Raw genomic sequence first — 16035 nt, 5'->3', positions numbered from 1 at the left:
TTTTCTTTTTTCCCTCAACTCCCCCTGCCGCGATGATGATTATCTGAGGTCTTTGTTGACTTTACTCCCGATTCGTTCTCGTCCGCTTCTCCTCGGCTTTATTTGTGATTATTATTTTCTCTCGCTCCCCGTGGGCTTCCAGCGTAATTGTCTCGTCTCTGTTTTTGTATCCGCTTTCCCGATCCGTCGTATCGTATGACCTCGGTTTGTTGGTCTTTTCGTGATTATTTGTGTTTTCTCTCGCTCGGCCAGGGTACATCCCCAGCTACCTGGAGAAGGATGAGCCATGCGTGGTGTGCGGCGACAAAGCCACAGGCTACCACTACCGCTGCATTACCTGCGAGGGCTGCAAGGTAGACCCGTTCGCCACAACGTTCCTCCCAAGCTGAGAATATAACACCTCGCGCTCCCCTCCAGGGCTTCTTCCGCAGAACCATCCAGAAGAACTTGCACCCCGCCTACTCGTGCAAGTATGAAGGGTGCTGCATCATCGACAAGATCACTCGCAACCAGTGTCAGCTGTGTCGCTTCAAGAAGTGCATCGCTGTGGGCATGGCCATGGACCGTCAGTCTTCATCGTGGTCTTTATCTTCTGGATTAGCGGTACCTTGACCCGCGTAAATGCGTCGTCGTCTTCTCGCAGTGGTGCTGGACGACTCCAAGAGGGTGGCCAAGCGGCGTCTGATCGAGGAAAACCGGGAGCGCCGCAAGAAGGAGGAGATGGTCAAGACGCTGCAGAACCGGCCCGAGCCCAGCGGCTCCGAGTGGGAGCTGATCCACATGGTGACCGAGGCCCACCGGCACACCAACGCTCAGGGCGCCCAGTGGAAGCAGAAGCGCAAATTCCTGGTAGGAAAGCCTCGTCACAATACTTTGGTCCACGTGTCTGTAAAAGTGGGCCGAGAGGGGGGAGGGGGATTGCCGTCAGTGAATTAATCTCGCCGCTTCCCTGGAATGTGAAGCCGAGGCCCTCAGAGATGAGCGCGCAAGCTGTTCTTCGCTCGGCGGGATAAACAAACGGCAAGAACAAAAAAGAGCGAGCTTGCGTCCCATCTTGACTTCATCTCCTCGCAGTCTTTCTTCACGCTAATCCTCCTGGGCTACTAATTCCTCTCGCTTTTCCTCCTTTAATCGCTTCCCTCTCTCCTCTCTTTCCCAAAGCGACATTTGTTTTTCCTCCTCGTCCAGGATTGGGCGAATTCTCCTTTGCTTGGGTGTCTCTGACATCACGCCACTTCGGCGAGCCCAACCTGACATTTCACTCACTGGGGGGGACCGGCGGGAGGCACTTCGGGTTGGCAGCTGTTGCTAGGCAACAAGAAGGAAGGAGATGTGTGTTATTCCGCTTTGAAGCATCCCGCTGACGTGGTTTGTTTACGCTTGCTCCCGCCCAGCCGGATAAAATCGGCCAGTCGCCGGTGGCGCCCACGTCGGACGGCGACAAGGTGGACCTGGAAGCCTTCAGCGAGTTCACCAAGATCATCACCCCCGCCATCACGCGAGTGGTGGACTTTGCCAAAAAACTGCACATGTTCTCCGAGGTGAGCCCTCCCCGCCCGCACGTAAAGCGAATCGCCGCTACGTTGCCGACATTCTCCGTCGCCAGCTGCCCTGCGAGGACCAGATCATCCTGCTGAAGGGCTGCTGCATGGAGATCATGTCGCTGCGGGCGGCCATGCGCTACGACCCCGAGAGCGAGACGCTGACGCTGAGCGGCGAGATGGCGGTCAAGCGCGAGCAGCTCAAGAACGGCGGGCTGGGCGTGGTGTCGGACGCCATCTTCGACCTGGGCAAGAGTCTGGCGCAGTTCAACCTGGACGACAGCGAGGTGGCGCTGCTGCAGGCCGTCCTGCTCATGAGCTCAGGTTGGAGGCGCTTTGTGAATTTTCTGTTTTGGTCACACGGCAAAGCGAGTGACCGCCGCTCGCGTCTCCTCCAGACCGCTCGGGCCTGACGTGCGTGGACAAGATCGAGAAGTGCCAGGAGACCTACCTGCTGGCCTTCGAGCACTACATCAACTACCGCAAGCACAACATTCCTCACTTCTGGCCAAAGCTGCTGATGAAGGTGACCGACCTGCGCATGATCGGCGCCTGCCACGCCAGCCGCTTCCTGCACATGAAGGTGGAGTGTCCCAACGAGCTCTTCCCGCCGCTTTTCCTGGAGGTCTTCGAGGACCAGGAGGTGTGACGGAAACGTTGAGCCCCAGGGGGGAGAAAGAAAGAAAAAAACGTTTTCTGAACTGGAAAAAGGAAGTGGAGCAAAAGAGGAAATCCAGCGGTGGCGCTGGCCCTTCTGTCTGAGCATGCTGTCTGGATTGACGCCAACACACAAACACACCACCCGCGGGAACGCCAGCCGTGGCTCCTCACAGTATTACGCTCATGGTTCTCCGTTGCGTCCTCACCGGACGCCAAGTCCTCAATTCCTCCAGTCAATCTGAGCCGTTACAGTCCATCCCGAGCGACACCGGTGCTAACCTTCTTCAGACTACTCCCTTTTTTTTTGTTGTGCGTTGATCATGGCTCCATATCGAACTTTTTGTTTGTTTTTGTAATCGGACCGGCGCCTGTGACACACGCAAACACACACATAGCCTCACCTCAAAGTAACGTGAATGCCTCATTGGCTGCCTTGCTAGGTGGCTGTTTTTATTTTTTTTCCTTCTTCTGTTGGGGCCCTCACCTGCGGGGCCTTTACTGAGTCCTCCTCCAGACTTCCATACACATTTGCCTTTTTGTTTCTATTTCTTTTTTTTTTTCTTCTTCATAAACACAAACGCAGGCAAAACACGCCAAGAACATGGCGAGCATTTACCTCAAAAGTGGACTCATACCCCCACTGGTTCCGGGCACTACCTCACCTCAATATACATACACACACCTCAGTGATATCGGTTGCAAAGAAATGCCGCTGAAGAAGACGAGAGGGCCCGCCATCTTGCTGGAAGACCTTAACATCACATTTGGAATTTTTTATTTTCTACAACCCCCCCCCCGGAGAAAACGCGGGACCAAGAGTTGTCTCTTTGAGATTTTGAATCCACATGGAACACACACATATACGCACACATCCAAGGAGCAGTCTAAAAGGAGAGCTTGGACGCCACACGGAAGAGCGTGAACCAGGGAGTGTCCGTTCCAATCTGGAAGCTACAAAACGTCCAACTTGGGACTCGGACGCTGGGAAACGAACAGGAGCGCCGCCACCCCAAGTACCCCCCCCCCCATCACCACAGACTCCATCCCTCCCCCCCACCGACCCCACTCAGGCTGTTGAGTTGTTTTTGCACTACTCACAACTGGTGCAAGTAAAAAAAAATAAAAGAGCGGCCTCTGTGCGACGGAGGCAGCGGGCTCAGCCCAAGACTCGCAACTGTCAGTATTAGCGACCAGGTCCATCCACCGAACGAGGGTGAGGAGGGGGCGCCACGCCACCTTTTGTGGAGGTGGCAAGGAGGGACCCTCCTTGTGAGACAAGGCAGTTATGAGGCCTCAATGTTGGGATTTAAAAAAAAAAGAAAAAAGCCAATGCAGGTTTGGAATTCCACAAGAAGAGGGGAGAAGATTGAGTGTGTGTGTTTGTGTGTGTGCGCAAAAATGGCAAAGCTGCTTGAGCGCAAAGGTTCTCAATCTTGTTGGGTCCAAAGGAGACATTTTGCCCCCCCTCATAATCAGAATGCCAATTCAACCATGTTTAGAAAAATTAAATAGTTGCTCAAAGTGAGGGTGGTCAAATTCTGACCCAAAAAAAAAATACAGAATTCTGTGAATGTTTTTTTTTTTTTACTCAAATGTAGTAACTTATTTTTTTCAAAAGGATACGCCTTAATGATTTATTGCAAATTATTTTGCGACCCCGCAAGGTACCGAGGACCCCAGTTTGAGAACCACTGCTGGAGCAGGTTTGACCAAGGCAAATATAAATGTTTCTAAATCCTTCAGAGAAAGATGAGATGACTTTTCAAAGGACTGCTGAACAAAAACAGATTTATTTTTGCTTTTCCTGGTTTTCTTGTTGCTTTTTTGCGGGCTGGGAGGGGAAAACTAGGAGCTATCGTCACTTTCGGACCACGCATGCAGTGTAACCGCCATCCTGTAAGTGAGTGTGTGTGCGTGTGTGCGCAAATGTTGTCCATCCCGTCCCCCGACTCAGAATCCCGCTTTTATCAGGAGTAACTTTCAACCAACAAAACAGGAAAACCTTTTTATTATTATTATTATTATTATTGTTTTAATTGTTGGTGTTTTTTTTATGATGGAATATGTCTTTGGAAAAAAGCAAGAAAAAAAAAAGTGGAGAAAAAAAAATAACGGAACTGAAACACAATCTCGTCATACCTCACAAGTGAAAAGGAGCGCGGGAGGCGGGAATCGAACGTTTTGTGAACGCTTGGAAAACACACAGCAGTGTGCTAACGAGAGTTGTGCGCTTTTTGCGCGTACAAGTTACAAATCCACAAACCCCCCCCCCGTCACTCTTCACCGCCCTCTAGTGGCGTGTTTGCGCGGAGCCTGGGGGGGGGTCCACGGTGGTCTTGAGTTTTGTCATGGCAGAGTGTTTCTGGTATTGAATGTAGCTGATAGGAATGGAGGAGGGGGGCTGCACCCAACCCCCTCCCCCCTCCTTCCCTCCCCACTTCCACACACCAGCAGAGAGGACGGCACAACACACACACCTGCGTTGTTGTTTGTGTGTGTTTGACAAATATTGTCTGGTCAACACAACCAAACCGTCCAACACATGAACTGACGTCACCTGACCGCCCCCCCCCCCCCTTTCCTTGACCACCCACCCCTCACCCGTTATCATGCAGGCTTGTGTGTGTGTACGCGTGCACGTCTGTGGCTCGACAATGTTTTGTTCCCATGCTTCAATGTTGATTATGCAATTTCCCTCCAAAGTGAAGCTCAGTTTTTGTGGTTACCCAATCTGCATGCACAACTAAATTTATTAGTTAAAAAAAAAAAATCTGCACCCAAATCCAGTTTCAATTAAATACAAAATTTATCGTGGTTGGACCCACACAGAAAAAGTCATTACTACTGGATATTTTGTCCAACAAAAATTGAACCACGTATATGGAAAAATGTGTCAATTTTTTCGTGCCTTTTGGGTAACCACACTCCCCAAGTTGACCTTTAGCCTTTAGCTGCTAAACAGGATTTTGCCAAGTCTGCGTGTGTGTGTGCCTCTGTGCTCTCATCACTCAGTGGGCGGGGCCACCAAAAAAGAGTCTTAGATATATTCCCCTCCAAAATTCCCCCATCTCTTTGAGATATATGGGAAGCTTTAAAGTTTTCAACCCAGCGACTAAGTTAATGTAAAGGAGCGCTAACGGCTAAGTAGTATTTCGTGGCACGCCGCCAATCCTCAACGAAGGCACTTAACTCACAAGCACTTTGGACGAGCGTCTCGGCGAAGACAAAAAAAAAAAAAACGTGTGACGAGGCAAATGTGATTTGCGTGTTTCGGGATTTTTGACTTTGAAATCAAACTTTGAAACGAGTGCAATAGCAAAGCAAAGAAAGAAGCACTTGAATAATTCGGACACGCCCACCTGAGAGCAGCGAGGCCACGCCCCCACACACGCGCAAACAAATACACGCACACACACAAACCACTTTTGTGACTGGGGAACGAAAGCTGTTGAAGGATTCTCTCAGGTATAAGAATTTTTTTTTTTTTAATAAATGATGAAACTTAGACGGACGCAAACGTTTATTCTGTTTGTCTTCATTCATCCTCATCTGCCTCCTCCTGTCAAACATGGCCGCCGAGTCGATTGTTATTGTTGGATGTGTGCCATTCAATGTTATTTTTCCCGCTCAATTCTTGAGTGCGTCTGGAAAGTGTTGACAGCTCTTGACTTTTTTCATATTTGACGATATCCTTATTTCAAAATTGGCAAATTTTCTTTACTCAAAATTGCAAAACACTTCATTCCGTCACGAAATAAGGTTTAGAAAATGTGGGAAAGGGCTGTTAAGGCGTTCCTGAAGCACTTGGTTCATTTTTATGATTGATGATGATATTAATTGTCCATTCTAATCATCAGATGATATTATTCCAATAAGTAATGAATCATTTATTTATTTTTTTCCTCCCTTAATGTTACGCCAGCCTGCTTTTCTGCATGTGTGTGAGTGACATACCGGTTGTGTGACGTCAGCCCCCCCAACACCCCCCCTCCCAACTCAAAGCCACTTTTGAGGCCCGTCTCAAGTGTGCCAGAATGTACCTAATCACGTGTCCGCCGTGATTCAAGCCAGGCGAGCGAAGGGAGTCGGTCGGCGGTGTCGATATCGAAAGCACGGGTCATATTTCATAGTCAAGATTGTTGCTGAGGAGATTAAAAGCACGCAGGAGATTTAGTGATGTCTGCATGACGTCGTCAGGTGCCCAATAATAAGAACTTAGATTTATATGCCGTCTTTCAGGGGACTCAAGGACACTCAGATTATTGAGTACCTCAGCCGGAGTCAAACTTCATATCATAAATTACAAATTGGACCGTATTAATTTCGAATCTTGTTTCCATCAGATTCAATCAAGCCAGATTTTTGATAATTGCTGAATTTTTAACATTTTTTGATCCCGCTGAGGACGGCAAAAGCCAACAAAGAGCACTTAAAGGAGCGGCTGGGAATGATCATGCCTAGACAGCAAAGAATGTACACAAATGACGGGATGAACCGGAGATGCTTTATAAGTCCGCTTTACATATGCAAATGTTTGAAAAAAAAATGATTTCACGACTGCTCAGGTTAGAAAAGACGGGCCTCCAAGAGGGTTTTCAGGCCTCCCCCTCCCCTCCCTCCCATCTGGTTTGTACCCCGCCTCACGACAACATCCTCACACGACTCGTCCTCGGTTGTATGCAAAGCCAGCAACCCCAAACGAAAGGATGACAAAACAAACACTCTGTAGCAGGTCCGAGCCGCCTCACACGACACCAGCAAAGTCCAAACACCTGTCCAGACCTCACGTCCTACCGCAATGTCTTCTTCTTTTTCTTCTTCTTGTTGGCTTTCTCACGTCGTTCGCCACGCGGGAAAACACGACGCTCGCGCTCTCGTCATCGATGTTTGTGTGTTGCACTAACGTTGTACAAAAAAAAAATAATAATAATAATGTGTGTCCGCTGTTTGCATCCGAGAAAACGGCACCGTCTCCAATGTGCCGTCTGCTCTACGTGAACGCTGCTGTGTCGCAACGCGCTGAATTCCTTATTCCTAGATGTCGAAGCTCTTCTTTGGGAAGTTCTCGCTCCTTTTTTTATTTAAAGAATAATTTTTGAAAAATATTCACACAAACCACCTCGCAGATATGCTCTTCAGGCCGTCCCAAAGGCCTCAGTGTGACCACGGCCTGGCCCTGCACGCACTCAGGGAGGTTAAATGGAAGGTGCCAAAGACCGTGAGGTGTGTCAGGATGACCAAAATCAGATTATGAAAATAAATAGAAATAACTGAAAAGGATTCTAGAAAAAAAAAAAAGATTTCACACAGAACCCAGCAAAAGGAAGATATTGCCATGTCTATGTGAAAGTTTGTCTGCCATGTGTGCAAAAAAAAAAATCACAGGAGGAATCCTTCAAATTGGCCAATTAAGACAAAAAAATAGAAGAGGAACAAAAAAAAAAAAATGATAGGCAGTGTGAAAGGGGGCCAGCAGTCCACCGGGGACCTTTTTCACCTTGACAATGTCAGATCCAGATGGCAAGGGTGCGCCAAGTCCACTATTTGTCTTTCAGGAACCGACAGAAACCTCTGCCACTTTGGACTTTTCTTTTATGCGCAAGCCAGTCGGGTGCCATCATGCAAAAAAAAAAAAAAAAAAAAAAAAGGCATTCAGGAAGGCCAAAGCACAGGAGCAAATAAATAACAAAAACAAAATGCGCAAGAAAATGGCCGCCAATCTACTGTGATGTCTTCTCATGTAACACCCAAAAACACGCTGGACCACCACCCATCTACACCTGACCACCACACACACACACATGGTCAGGTCAGGTGTGTGTGTGGTGGTCCGCGTGTGACAATCAGCGTGTTTGTGTGCAAAATGTCCATGTGTGTGTTTTTTTTTTGTTTGTTTTTTTAAAGCTTTTTTTTGTGGGTCAGGCTTTTGAAAGGAAGATATTTTTATGGTAATTGTCGCTGGTCTATTTTAATGATATATTTATGTAATAAATATGTGACTCAAGTGACTTCTCAGCGCCTCTCTGGTCTGTTAGGTTTTTTTTTTGTTTTCAAAGATGCACTAATAAAATGAACCTCATACATCACGACTGGATATTTATTTCTGTGGATTTAAACCCAATAGATCATTTATTTATTTTATTTTTTTTTTATATTTCAGAACTCTCTCTGCCAGTTTGTCTTCCGAGGACAAGCAGTGTGTAACTTGTGAGCATGTTATTGTCGAGCGAAGTGGGCCATGAGGGATATGGGGGGTGCAATTGTGGGAAGGATGGGTGGGGGCTGTCGTGGGGGACATGAGCTCATTCGGCAGCTTTCTTCTCAGCCAATCCCTGTGTGGCTGCTCTCGTCGGTGCTGGCCCCGCCCTCTGCATACGCCCTTCTGTGTACCCCCCCCAACACACACACATTTCATGCTCCCTGCTCGGTCATTGCAGGAATTTTCCACTTGGTTGAGAGGGAAGGCCTCAGCCAGCTGCGCTTCCATTCTTGCGTTATTCTTATCATGATTATTATTTGATCATGATTATTATTCCCTTTGTGTTCATAACGATGTGCTCACATGATCGGCTAAACATCTTCTCCCATTTCGACTTTTTCCACTGTCTCGACTGCCGCGTCCAATAACGCATGAGCACACCGAGTACTGCTGGACCATGTGCATGTGGCACGTGAGGCCCTTATGTAATCACCGCCCCCTCCCCCTTGTCCCGGTGCACATACGTGGGCCTAAATCAGGTCAGGTGAGGACGACGGGCCCAGACAGCTGAAGCGCTGCCTCCCCCACCTTACGTTTGTGTACAGTAACCCTACAAAGTGTTTTGCAATAAGTATCGGCGGCTGGTAACGCCAGGCTCTTCGACTACCCGATAAAATAATATTGGCATGATACCCAATCCAGGCATCACCACACCCTTGATTTAAACCACTGACACACACAGCATAATAATAAGAACGATGCCAGAATGACCTTCAGACAGCCTGCTGGGTTTTAGTAAATCACTGAGATTTAAGTGCAACCAGTAAACATCGCCTGTTTGTGTACATAAATTGGATTCACTCCTTTGTGCATTATTCATGGTGGGGGGATTTTATTGATACAGAGACAACATTGTTTCCAGTACTGCTTAGGAAATAATCATAGGAGCTTTTCACAACACTCCTCTGGGGGAAAAAAGCAGCATGGATGTGTTGACAGGCTCTCAGATAAGGCTATAAAGCACGTCTTATGCTTAGTTAATTTCATGTACGATGTATGGTGGATGAAGGTGTGTTTGAAGAACGTAGATGTGTGACTTGGAATGAGGAAGGAAAATATCTGCGCTGAAAGCTTCTCATGCAATAACAGGAAAACATAAAAGGTATCGCTGTCAACCACTTTTTGCCAGCTTGTTTCCTGACACTTGTTTTTTTTTTGAGTCCTTTCACTCAGTTGGCATGAATTGCTCCCAGCTATGTGTCTTGTTTTTTTTGCATCATAGCGGCAAGCTGTGACATTCTGCAGATACAGAGTGAGATCACGTCAAGGAACCGAAGATTTCACAGGCCTGGTTTCATCACAGCCAGACTTAGATCGTTTGAGTGTTTGATTGTTTCCTCCTATTTCCTCAACTGGCAACACAATGGAGGGACATAATTCAAGTTTTTACAACCTTTGCATGACAACAAACTACTTATATGCAGCCGTATTGTTTGCACGGGCTTGAATTAAGCTGGATAAATTGCTCAAAATCTTTCAACTTTTTTTTAATAGATACTTTACTCACGATTGTTTTATGTTTATTTATTTTTCTGGCGATTAATTGTTAAATGTTTCGCGTGGTGCGAAAAATACAATTCGGACTCTAGAAAAAAAAATTCCGAAGCTCCTTTGGAGATAAACAGACTGCTGTTTTGTAGGTGTAATTAGTCCGCTTGTCCACAAGACGGCGGTCTTGCGCAGCTCAGCCCAAACCGGAAGCGGAAGTAACCGACACTTAGCCTGTAACACGCTAGCATGGATTGTTAGCTTCCATTACGTCTCAGAGAGTGAACAAATCCCGAGCAAGAATGGCAGACGCCGATGTCGACGAGCTTTCCCAGCTCGAATTTTTATCTTTGGTGTCCAAAGTGTGCACGGAGCTCGACAACCATCTTGGAATCAGCGACAAAGACTTAGGTTTGACCACCACGTCGAAGAATCGTGCTAGCTTAAGCTAACGCAGCTCCATCTTTTGTTTACTACTGTTATATCGCTGTATTTAGCTTTATTGTGTGCGAATTACTTATGATGGTGTTAATGTTTGCTTTTTGTATTTCAGCTGAATTCGTCATTAGCCTCGCGGAAAAAGAACCCACCTTTGACGGGTTTAAAGCTCTTCTGCTAAAAAATGGAGCCGAATTCACAGTAAGTACGCCTCAAAGAAGAATCTGTAAGTATTGACCTTATAATGGTGTTATTTTCTTGATAGGACTCTCTCATTGGCAACTTGCTCAGGCTCATTCAGACCATGAGACCCCCGTCAAAGTCGTCCACAAGCAAAGGTGAGATGACACTTATGAGGACAACATGACAACATGAAAGATGAATTTGTTTATATCATTACAGCAGCTTCTGAAGTTCAGAAGCCATTGTCGGGGAAGGACAAGCTGAAGGAGCTTTTCCCAGCGCTTTGCAGACCAAATGAAGCTCCACCGGTATGAGCATGACAACACCCACTCAACACGTGATGTGAATTTAGAGTGTTTTTTTTCTTGTCTTCTTGAGAAAATCATGGATGAAGAGGACGTGAAGGTCGCGGCTGACGCCATGAAAGAACTGGAGATGTTCATGCCCAGCGTGAGCAGCACCGATTCCAAAAACGAGCGTAGCCGCGTGGAAAAGAGCAGACGACGCAGTCGGAGCAGAAGCCGGGACCGACACAGACACCGGGATCGGGACAGGGACCGCAGGAGGCGCCACCACTCACGCTCCAGGTCGAGATCTCGGTCCAGAGACCGCGATCGCCACAGAGATAGCGAACGCTCAAGACGGCGAGAGCGATCTTCCCGCTGGAGCGAACGCTCGCCAAGCCCCCGAAGAGACCAAGACCGAGACTGGAAGGACAAGCATGTGGACCGTCCGCCCCCGGAGGAACCCTCTGTGGGCGACATCTACAATGGAAAGGTCACCAGCATTATGCAGTTTGGATGCTTTGTCCAACTGGAGGGCCTCAGGTGTGTCCTGCAATAATATTTCTTGGATGAAGACTTTATTGTTAATCAAGTGTCTGTTCTCTTTCTGCAGGAAACGATGGGAAGGTTTGGTGCACATTTCTGAGCTGCGCCGAGAAGGCCGAGTGGCCAACGTGGCCGACGTGGTCAGCAAAGGGCAGAGAGTCAAGATCAAAGTCTTGTCCTTCACGGGCTCCAAGACCAGCCTCAGCATGAAAGTGAGCAATGGAACATCGCCATTCCGTCGTCCGGCAAGAAGCCGTCGGCATGTCAACATTCCTCACCACTGTTTTTTTAGGATGTGGATCAGGAGACGGGCGAGGACCTGAACCCCAACAGGAGGAGGAACGTGGGGCCCGACGGCAGCGAGGAGGTGACCATGAGAAACCCCGACGGGCCCAGCAACCTCAACCTTGGCCCCGCTCGCGAACTGGAGCAGGATGACACGCTGGAGAGGAAGAGGCTCACCAAGATATCGGATCCAGAAAAATGGGAGATCAAGCAGGTTGGTTGAAAGCTATGGAATGCAATAGAGCTGTAATGCCACCTAGTGGCAGAAAAAAAATTAAAAACTGTGAGCTTGCTTTTATTTTCTAGTTACAGTTCCTCCTTCTATTCCTAACCAAGGCTTTTTATTTCCCCAGATGATCGCCGCCAACGTTTTATCCAAGGAAGAATTCCCCGATTTCGACGACGAGACGGGGATCCTTCCCAAAGTTGACGACGAAGAAGGTAAGCAAGAGATTGCAAACCGTGGCAAGACGAAACACTCAGCGGATCTTGCGCGGCGCTTTCCCAGACGAAGACTTGGAAATCGAGCTGGTGGAAGAGGAGCCGCCGTTCCTGAGAGGGCACACCAAGCAGAGCATGGACATGAGCCCCGTCAAGATCGTCAAGGTGCAGCCCGTCGCAACGCATCGTCGACTCGCTTTTGCACAAACGCGCTGACGTACGCTAACGTGCGTGCGCAGAATCCCGACGGCTCGCTGTCCCAGGCGGCCATGATGCAGAGCGCCCTGGCTAAAGAGCGACGGGAGCTTAAGCAAGCGGCGCGCGAAGCCGAGATGGACTCCATCCCCATGGGCCTCAACAAACACTGGGTGGACCCGCTTCCCGACGGTAAGTGCTGCCGCTCTCTTCCCGACGTATGTATAATATATGAGAGTCGCTGGGGTGGAAACGTCAGCTGCGCTTTCCAGGACATGAGAAGCCGAAAGCAGGGTTCAATCAAATGAGAGAATTTTTCGTCAATTTTAAATTGCAGCCGACGGCCGGCAGATCGCAGCCAACATGCGCGGCATTGGCATGATGCCCAACGACATCCCCGAATGGAAGAAGCACGCTTTTGGCGGCAACAAGGCGTCCTACGGCAAGAAGACGCAGCTCTCCATCCTGGAGCAGAGGGAGAGTTTGCCCATCTATAAATTGAAGGAGGAACTCGTTCAGGTTCCCTTTCGTCGGCTTCATCTTCCACCCTAGTTTGTCTGGCTTGCCGAGCTCCCGTTTTGTCTCGCCGCAGGCCGTCCACGACAACCAGATCCTGATTGTGATCGGGGAGACCGGTTCGGGGAAGACCACGCAGATCACGCAGTACCTGGCGGAGGCGGGCTACACCACCCGGGGGAAGATCGGCTGCACGCAGCCCCGTCGTGTGGCCGCCATGTCTGTCGCCAAGAGGGTCTCCGAGGAGTACGGCTGCTGTCTCGGACAGGAGGTGCGCCTCGCAGAAGCGCCGCTTGCAATTTTGGTGTCCTCCAAAAATCCATGCCGTCGCTCTCCTTAGGTGGGCTACACCATCCGCTTTGAGGACTGCACCAGCCCCGAGACGGTGATCAAGTACATGACGGACGGCATGCTGCTGAGGGAATGTCTAATCGACTCGGAGCTCGGTCAGTACGCCATCATCATGCTGGACGAAGCCCACGAGAGGACCATCCACACCGACGTCCTCTTTGGTCTGCTCAAGAAGGTTTGTGCCACTTTTTATGATGTACATATTGTCATTATGATTTGACTCTTTGAAAAATCCGACTTTGCGGCCAGACGGTGCAGAAGCGCACGGACATGAAGCTGATCGTGACGTCGGCCACGCTGGACGCCGTCAAATTCTCCCAATACTTCTACGAGGCGCCCATCTTCACCATCCCGGGGAGGACGTACCCGGTGGAAGTGCTCTACACCAAAGAGCCCGAGACCGACTACTTGGACGCCAGCCTCATCACCGTCATGCAGATCCACCTAACCGAACCTCCCGGTACGTAAGGCTTCATCAACTCTGCCGTCCTTCAAGCCACAACATCAGATCCTGACCTCCTCCTCCTCCTTCAGGTGACATCCTGGTCTTTCTGACCGGACAAGAAGAGATCGACACGGCCTGCGAGATCCTCTACGAGCGCATGAAGTCACTTGGCCCCGACGTTCCCGAACTCATCATTCTGCCCGTTTATTCCGCGCTGCCAAGCGAGATGCAGACCAGGATCTTCGATCCGGCGCCGCCTGGCAGCAGAAAAGTACGTTTAGGAACTTCAACGCACGCGTGGCTCGAGTAACCCAAAATTTGACTCAAGTTAGGGTACTGTTACTTGAGAATAAATTACTTCAAAAATATAGTCATCCAAATAATTGCTTGAGCATGAAGGTCAAAATTTGCACTCTTGTTTCTGCCAGGTCGTCATAGCGACCAACATCGCCGAGACGTCGCTGACCATCGACGGCATCTACTACGTGGTGGACCCCGGCTTCGTCAAGCAGAAAGTCTATAACTCGAAGACTGGCATCGACCAGCTGGTGGTGACGCCCATCTCTCAGGTAGCTTGCCGCCGCCACCGCCGCACTTCTTCTTGTCAGCTGAGCTTGCCAATAAAATATCTTGGACGTCTTGCAGGCTCAAGCAAAGCAAAGGGCGGGCCGCGCCGGCAGGACGGGCCCCGGAAAGTGTTACCGCCTGTACACGGAGCGAGCGTACAGGGACGAGATGTTGACCACCAACGTGCCAGAGATCCAGAGGACCAATTTGGCCAGCACGGTGCTCTCGCTCAAGGTACACGCACAGCACACGCCGACGACACATGGATGTTGCGTTGATCTAACGCATTTGCGTCCTCGTCCACCCACCAGGCCATGGGCATCAACGACCTGCTCTCCTTCGACTTCATGGACGCTCCCCCCATGGAGACGCTGATCACGGCCATGGAGCAGCTGTACACTTTGGGGGCGCTGGACGACGAGGGGCTGCTCACGCGACTGGGAAGGAGGGTGAGGACCACCGCCAGGAAGTTGCTTCTGTGATTTGATTTTTTGGGAGGTTCCTGATGTGCGCCGCCTTCCCATCCAGATGGCGGAATTTCCTCTGGAGCCCATGTTGTGCAAGATGCTGATCATGTCCGTGCACCTGGGCTGCAGCGAGGAGATGCTCACCATCGTGTCCATGTTGTCCGTGCAGAACGTCTTCTACAGGCCCAAGGTGAGACACCATCAGACCTCCTCGTTTTGTTCGTTATTTGGGCTTGTTGTGATTTTTTTTTTTTTGCGTGTGACACAGGACAAGCAGGCCTTGGCGGACCAGAAGAAGGCCAAGTTCCATCAGCCCGAGGGCGACCATCTCACCTTGCTGGCTGTCTACAACTCGTGGAAGAACAACAAGTTCTCCAACCCTTGGTGCTACGAGAACTTTATCCAGGCTCGCTCGCTGAGGAGAGCGCAGGACATTCGCAAGCAGATGTTGGGCATCATGGACCGGTACATTGATGACATTTGATTTCAAAAAATGCATTCAACGGAATAACGTCTCATAAGCTCTAACCGTTGCTTCTCAGACACAAGTTGGATGTGGTGTCTTGCGGTAAGGCCACTGTGCGAGTCCAGAAGGCAATCTGCAGCGGTTTCTTCCGCAACGCCGCCAAGAAGGACCCTCAGGAGGGCTACAGGACCCTCATAGACCAGCAAGTGGTCTACATCCACCCTTCCAGCGCTTTGTTCAACCGCCAGCCTGAATGGTAAGGGGCGGGTTGAATTGTTGTTTAAGCATTTTTTTCCTCCTTAAAAATATATGTAAGATGTTTAACTGATTGAGATTGTTTTATTCAGTTAAGTTCAAAATAAGAAATAAGCGGTGTAGGTAGTCAAAGTATTTTTTTTTTCCCAAGGCTAGCCTTATTTACTTGTTTTAAGATACCTTGCCAAATAAAAGTCTCATATTCCAGCATGACGGCTTTTCCTTTCCGTCTTCAGGGTAGTCTACCATGAGCTGGTGCTGACCACCAAGGAGTACATGCGTGAGGTGACCACCATCGACCCACGCTGGTTAGTGGAGTTTGCACCCGCCTTCTTCAAGGTGTCCGACCCAACGCGCCTCAGCAAGCAGAAGAAGCAGCAGCGCCTGGAGCCTCTCTATAACCGTTACGAGGAGCCTAATGCTTGGAGGATCTCCAGAGCCTTCAGGAGACGCTGATAACTTTTTGTCAACATTTTTTTTTTTTTTTTAAAGAATTATTTTCTTTATGAAAAAATGAAAACTGTTCCAAAAATAGTGATTTTTTTTTGTGCATAGAAGTCTGTTATACAATACTTGTCCATCAGTGTATAAAATCATTTAATTTACAGTTTTACAAAATGGATTGAATTTTTTTGGGGGGGTACTCAG

The 16035-nt window shown here is 49.1% G+C and overlaps 2 protein-coding genes across 9 annotated transcripts in view; both read left to right on the top strand.

The window, feature by feature from the left end:
* Window positions 1–8287, top strand: part of LOC148382695 (thyroid hormone receptor alpha-B) — a 41824-nt gene extending 33537 nt beyond the window's left edge. For all 7 annotated transcript variants that reach the window (XM_088359211.1, XM_088359212.1, XM_088359213.1 and 4 more), the window contains 6 exons: window positions 253–353; window positions 418–565; window positions 644–849; window positions 1395–1541; window positions 1607–1865; window positions 1940–8287. In XM_088359211.1, coding sequence (XP_088215337.1) covers window positions 253–353; window positions 418–565; window positions 644–849; window positions 1395–1541; window positions 1607–1865; window positions 1940–2190 — 1112 coding nt within the window. In that variant the 3' untranslated portion in view covers window positions 2191–8287. The remainder of the gene's footprint in view (window positions 1–252; window positions 354–417; window positions 566–643; window positions 850–1394; window positions 1542–1606; window positions 1866–1939) is intronic.
* A 1865-nt stretch (window positions 8288–10152) lies between these two features.
* LOC148382694 (ATP-dependent RNA helicase DHX8) lies at window positions 10153–16005 on the top strand. 2 transcript variants are annotated; one of them, XM_088360889.1, is made up of 22 exons: window positions 10153–10359; window positions 10502–10587; window positions 10652–10724; window positions 10792–10877; window positions 10948–11396; window positions 11467–11611; window positions 11692–11898; window positions 12038–12125; window positions 12193–12290; window positions 12365–12512; window positions 12658–12839; window positions 12913–13107; window positions 13177–13362; window positions 13437–13647; window positions 13722–13903; window positions 14061–14201; window positions 14278–14433; window positions 14511–14648; window positions 14728–14856; window positions 14935–15131; window positions 15209–15388; window positions 15624–16005. In XM_088360889.1, exons 1-22 carry the CDS (start codon window positions 10251–10253, stop codon window positions 15841–15843), a joined length of 3606 nt encoding a protein of 1201 aa, XP_088217015.1. In that variant the 5' UTR covers window positions 10153–10250; the 3' UTR covers window positions 15844–16005. The 2 variants fall into 2 exon arrangements, with proteins under 2 accessions (XP_088217015.1, XP_088217014.1); XM_088360888.1 differs by having other exon boundaries at window positions 10789–10877.
* The last annotated feature ends 30 nt before the right edge of the window (window positions 16006–16035 follow it).

Source organism: Syngnathus floridae, chromosome 18, assembly GCF_059516105.1.
Source record: "Syngnathus floridae isolate MCC-2025c chromosome 18, RoL_Sflo_1.0, whole genome shotgun sequence".
In the NCBI taxonomy this organism is placed as follows: domain Eukaryota; kingdom Metazoa; phylum Chordata; class Actinopteri; order Syngnathiformes; family Syngnathidae; genus Syngnathus; species Syngnathus floridae.
This window is presented reverse-complemented; position numbering and strand designations above follow the sequence as displayed.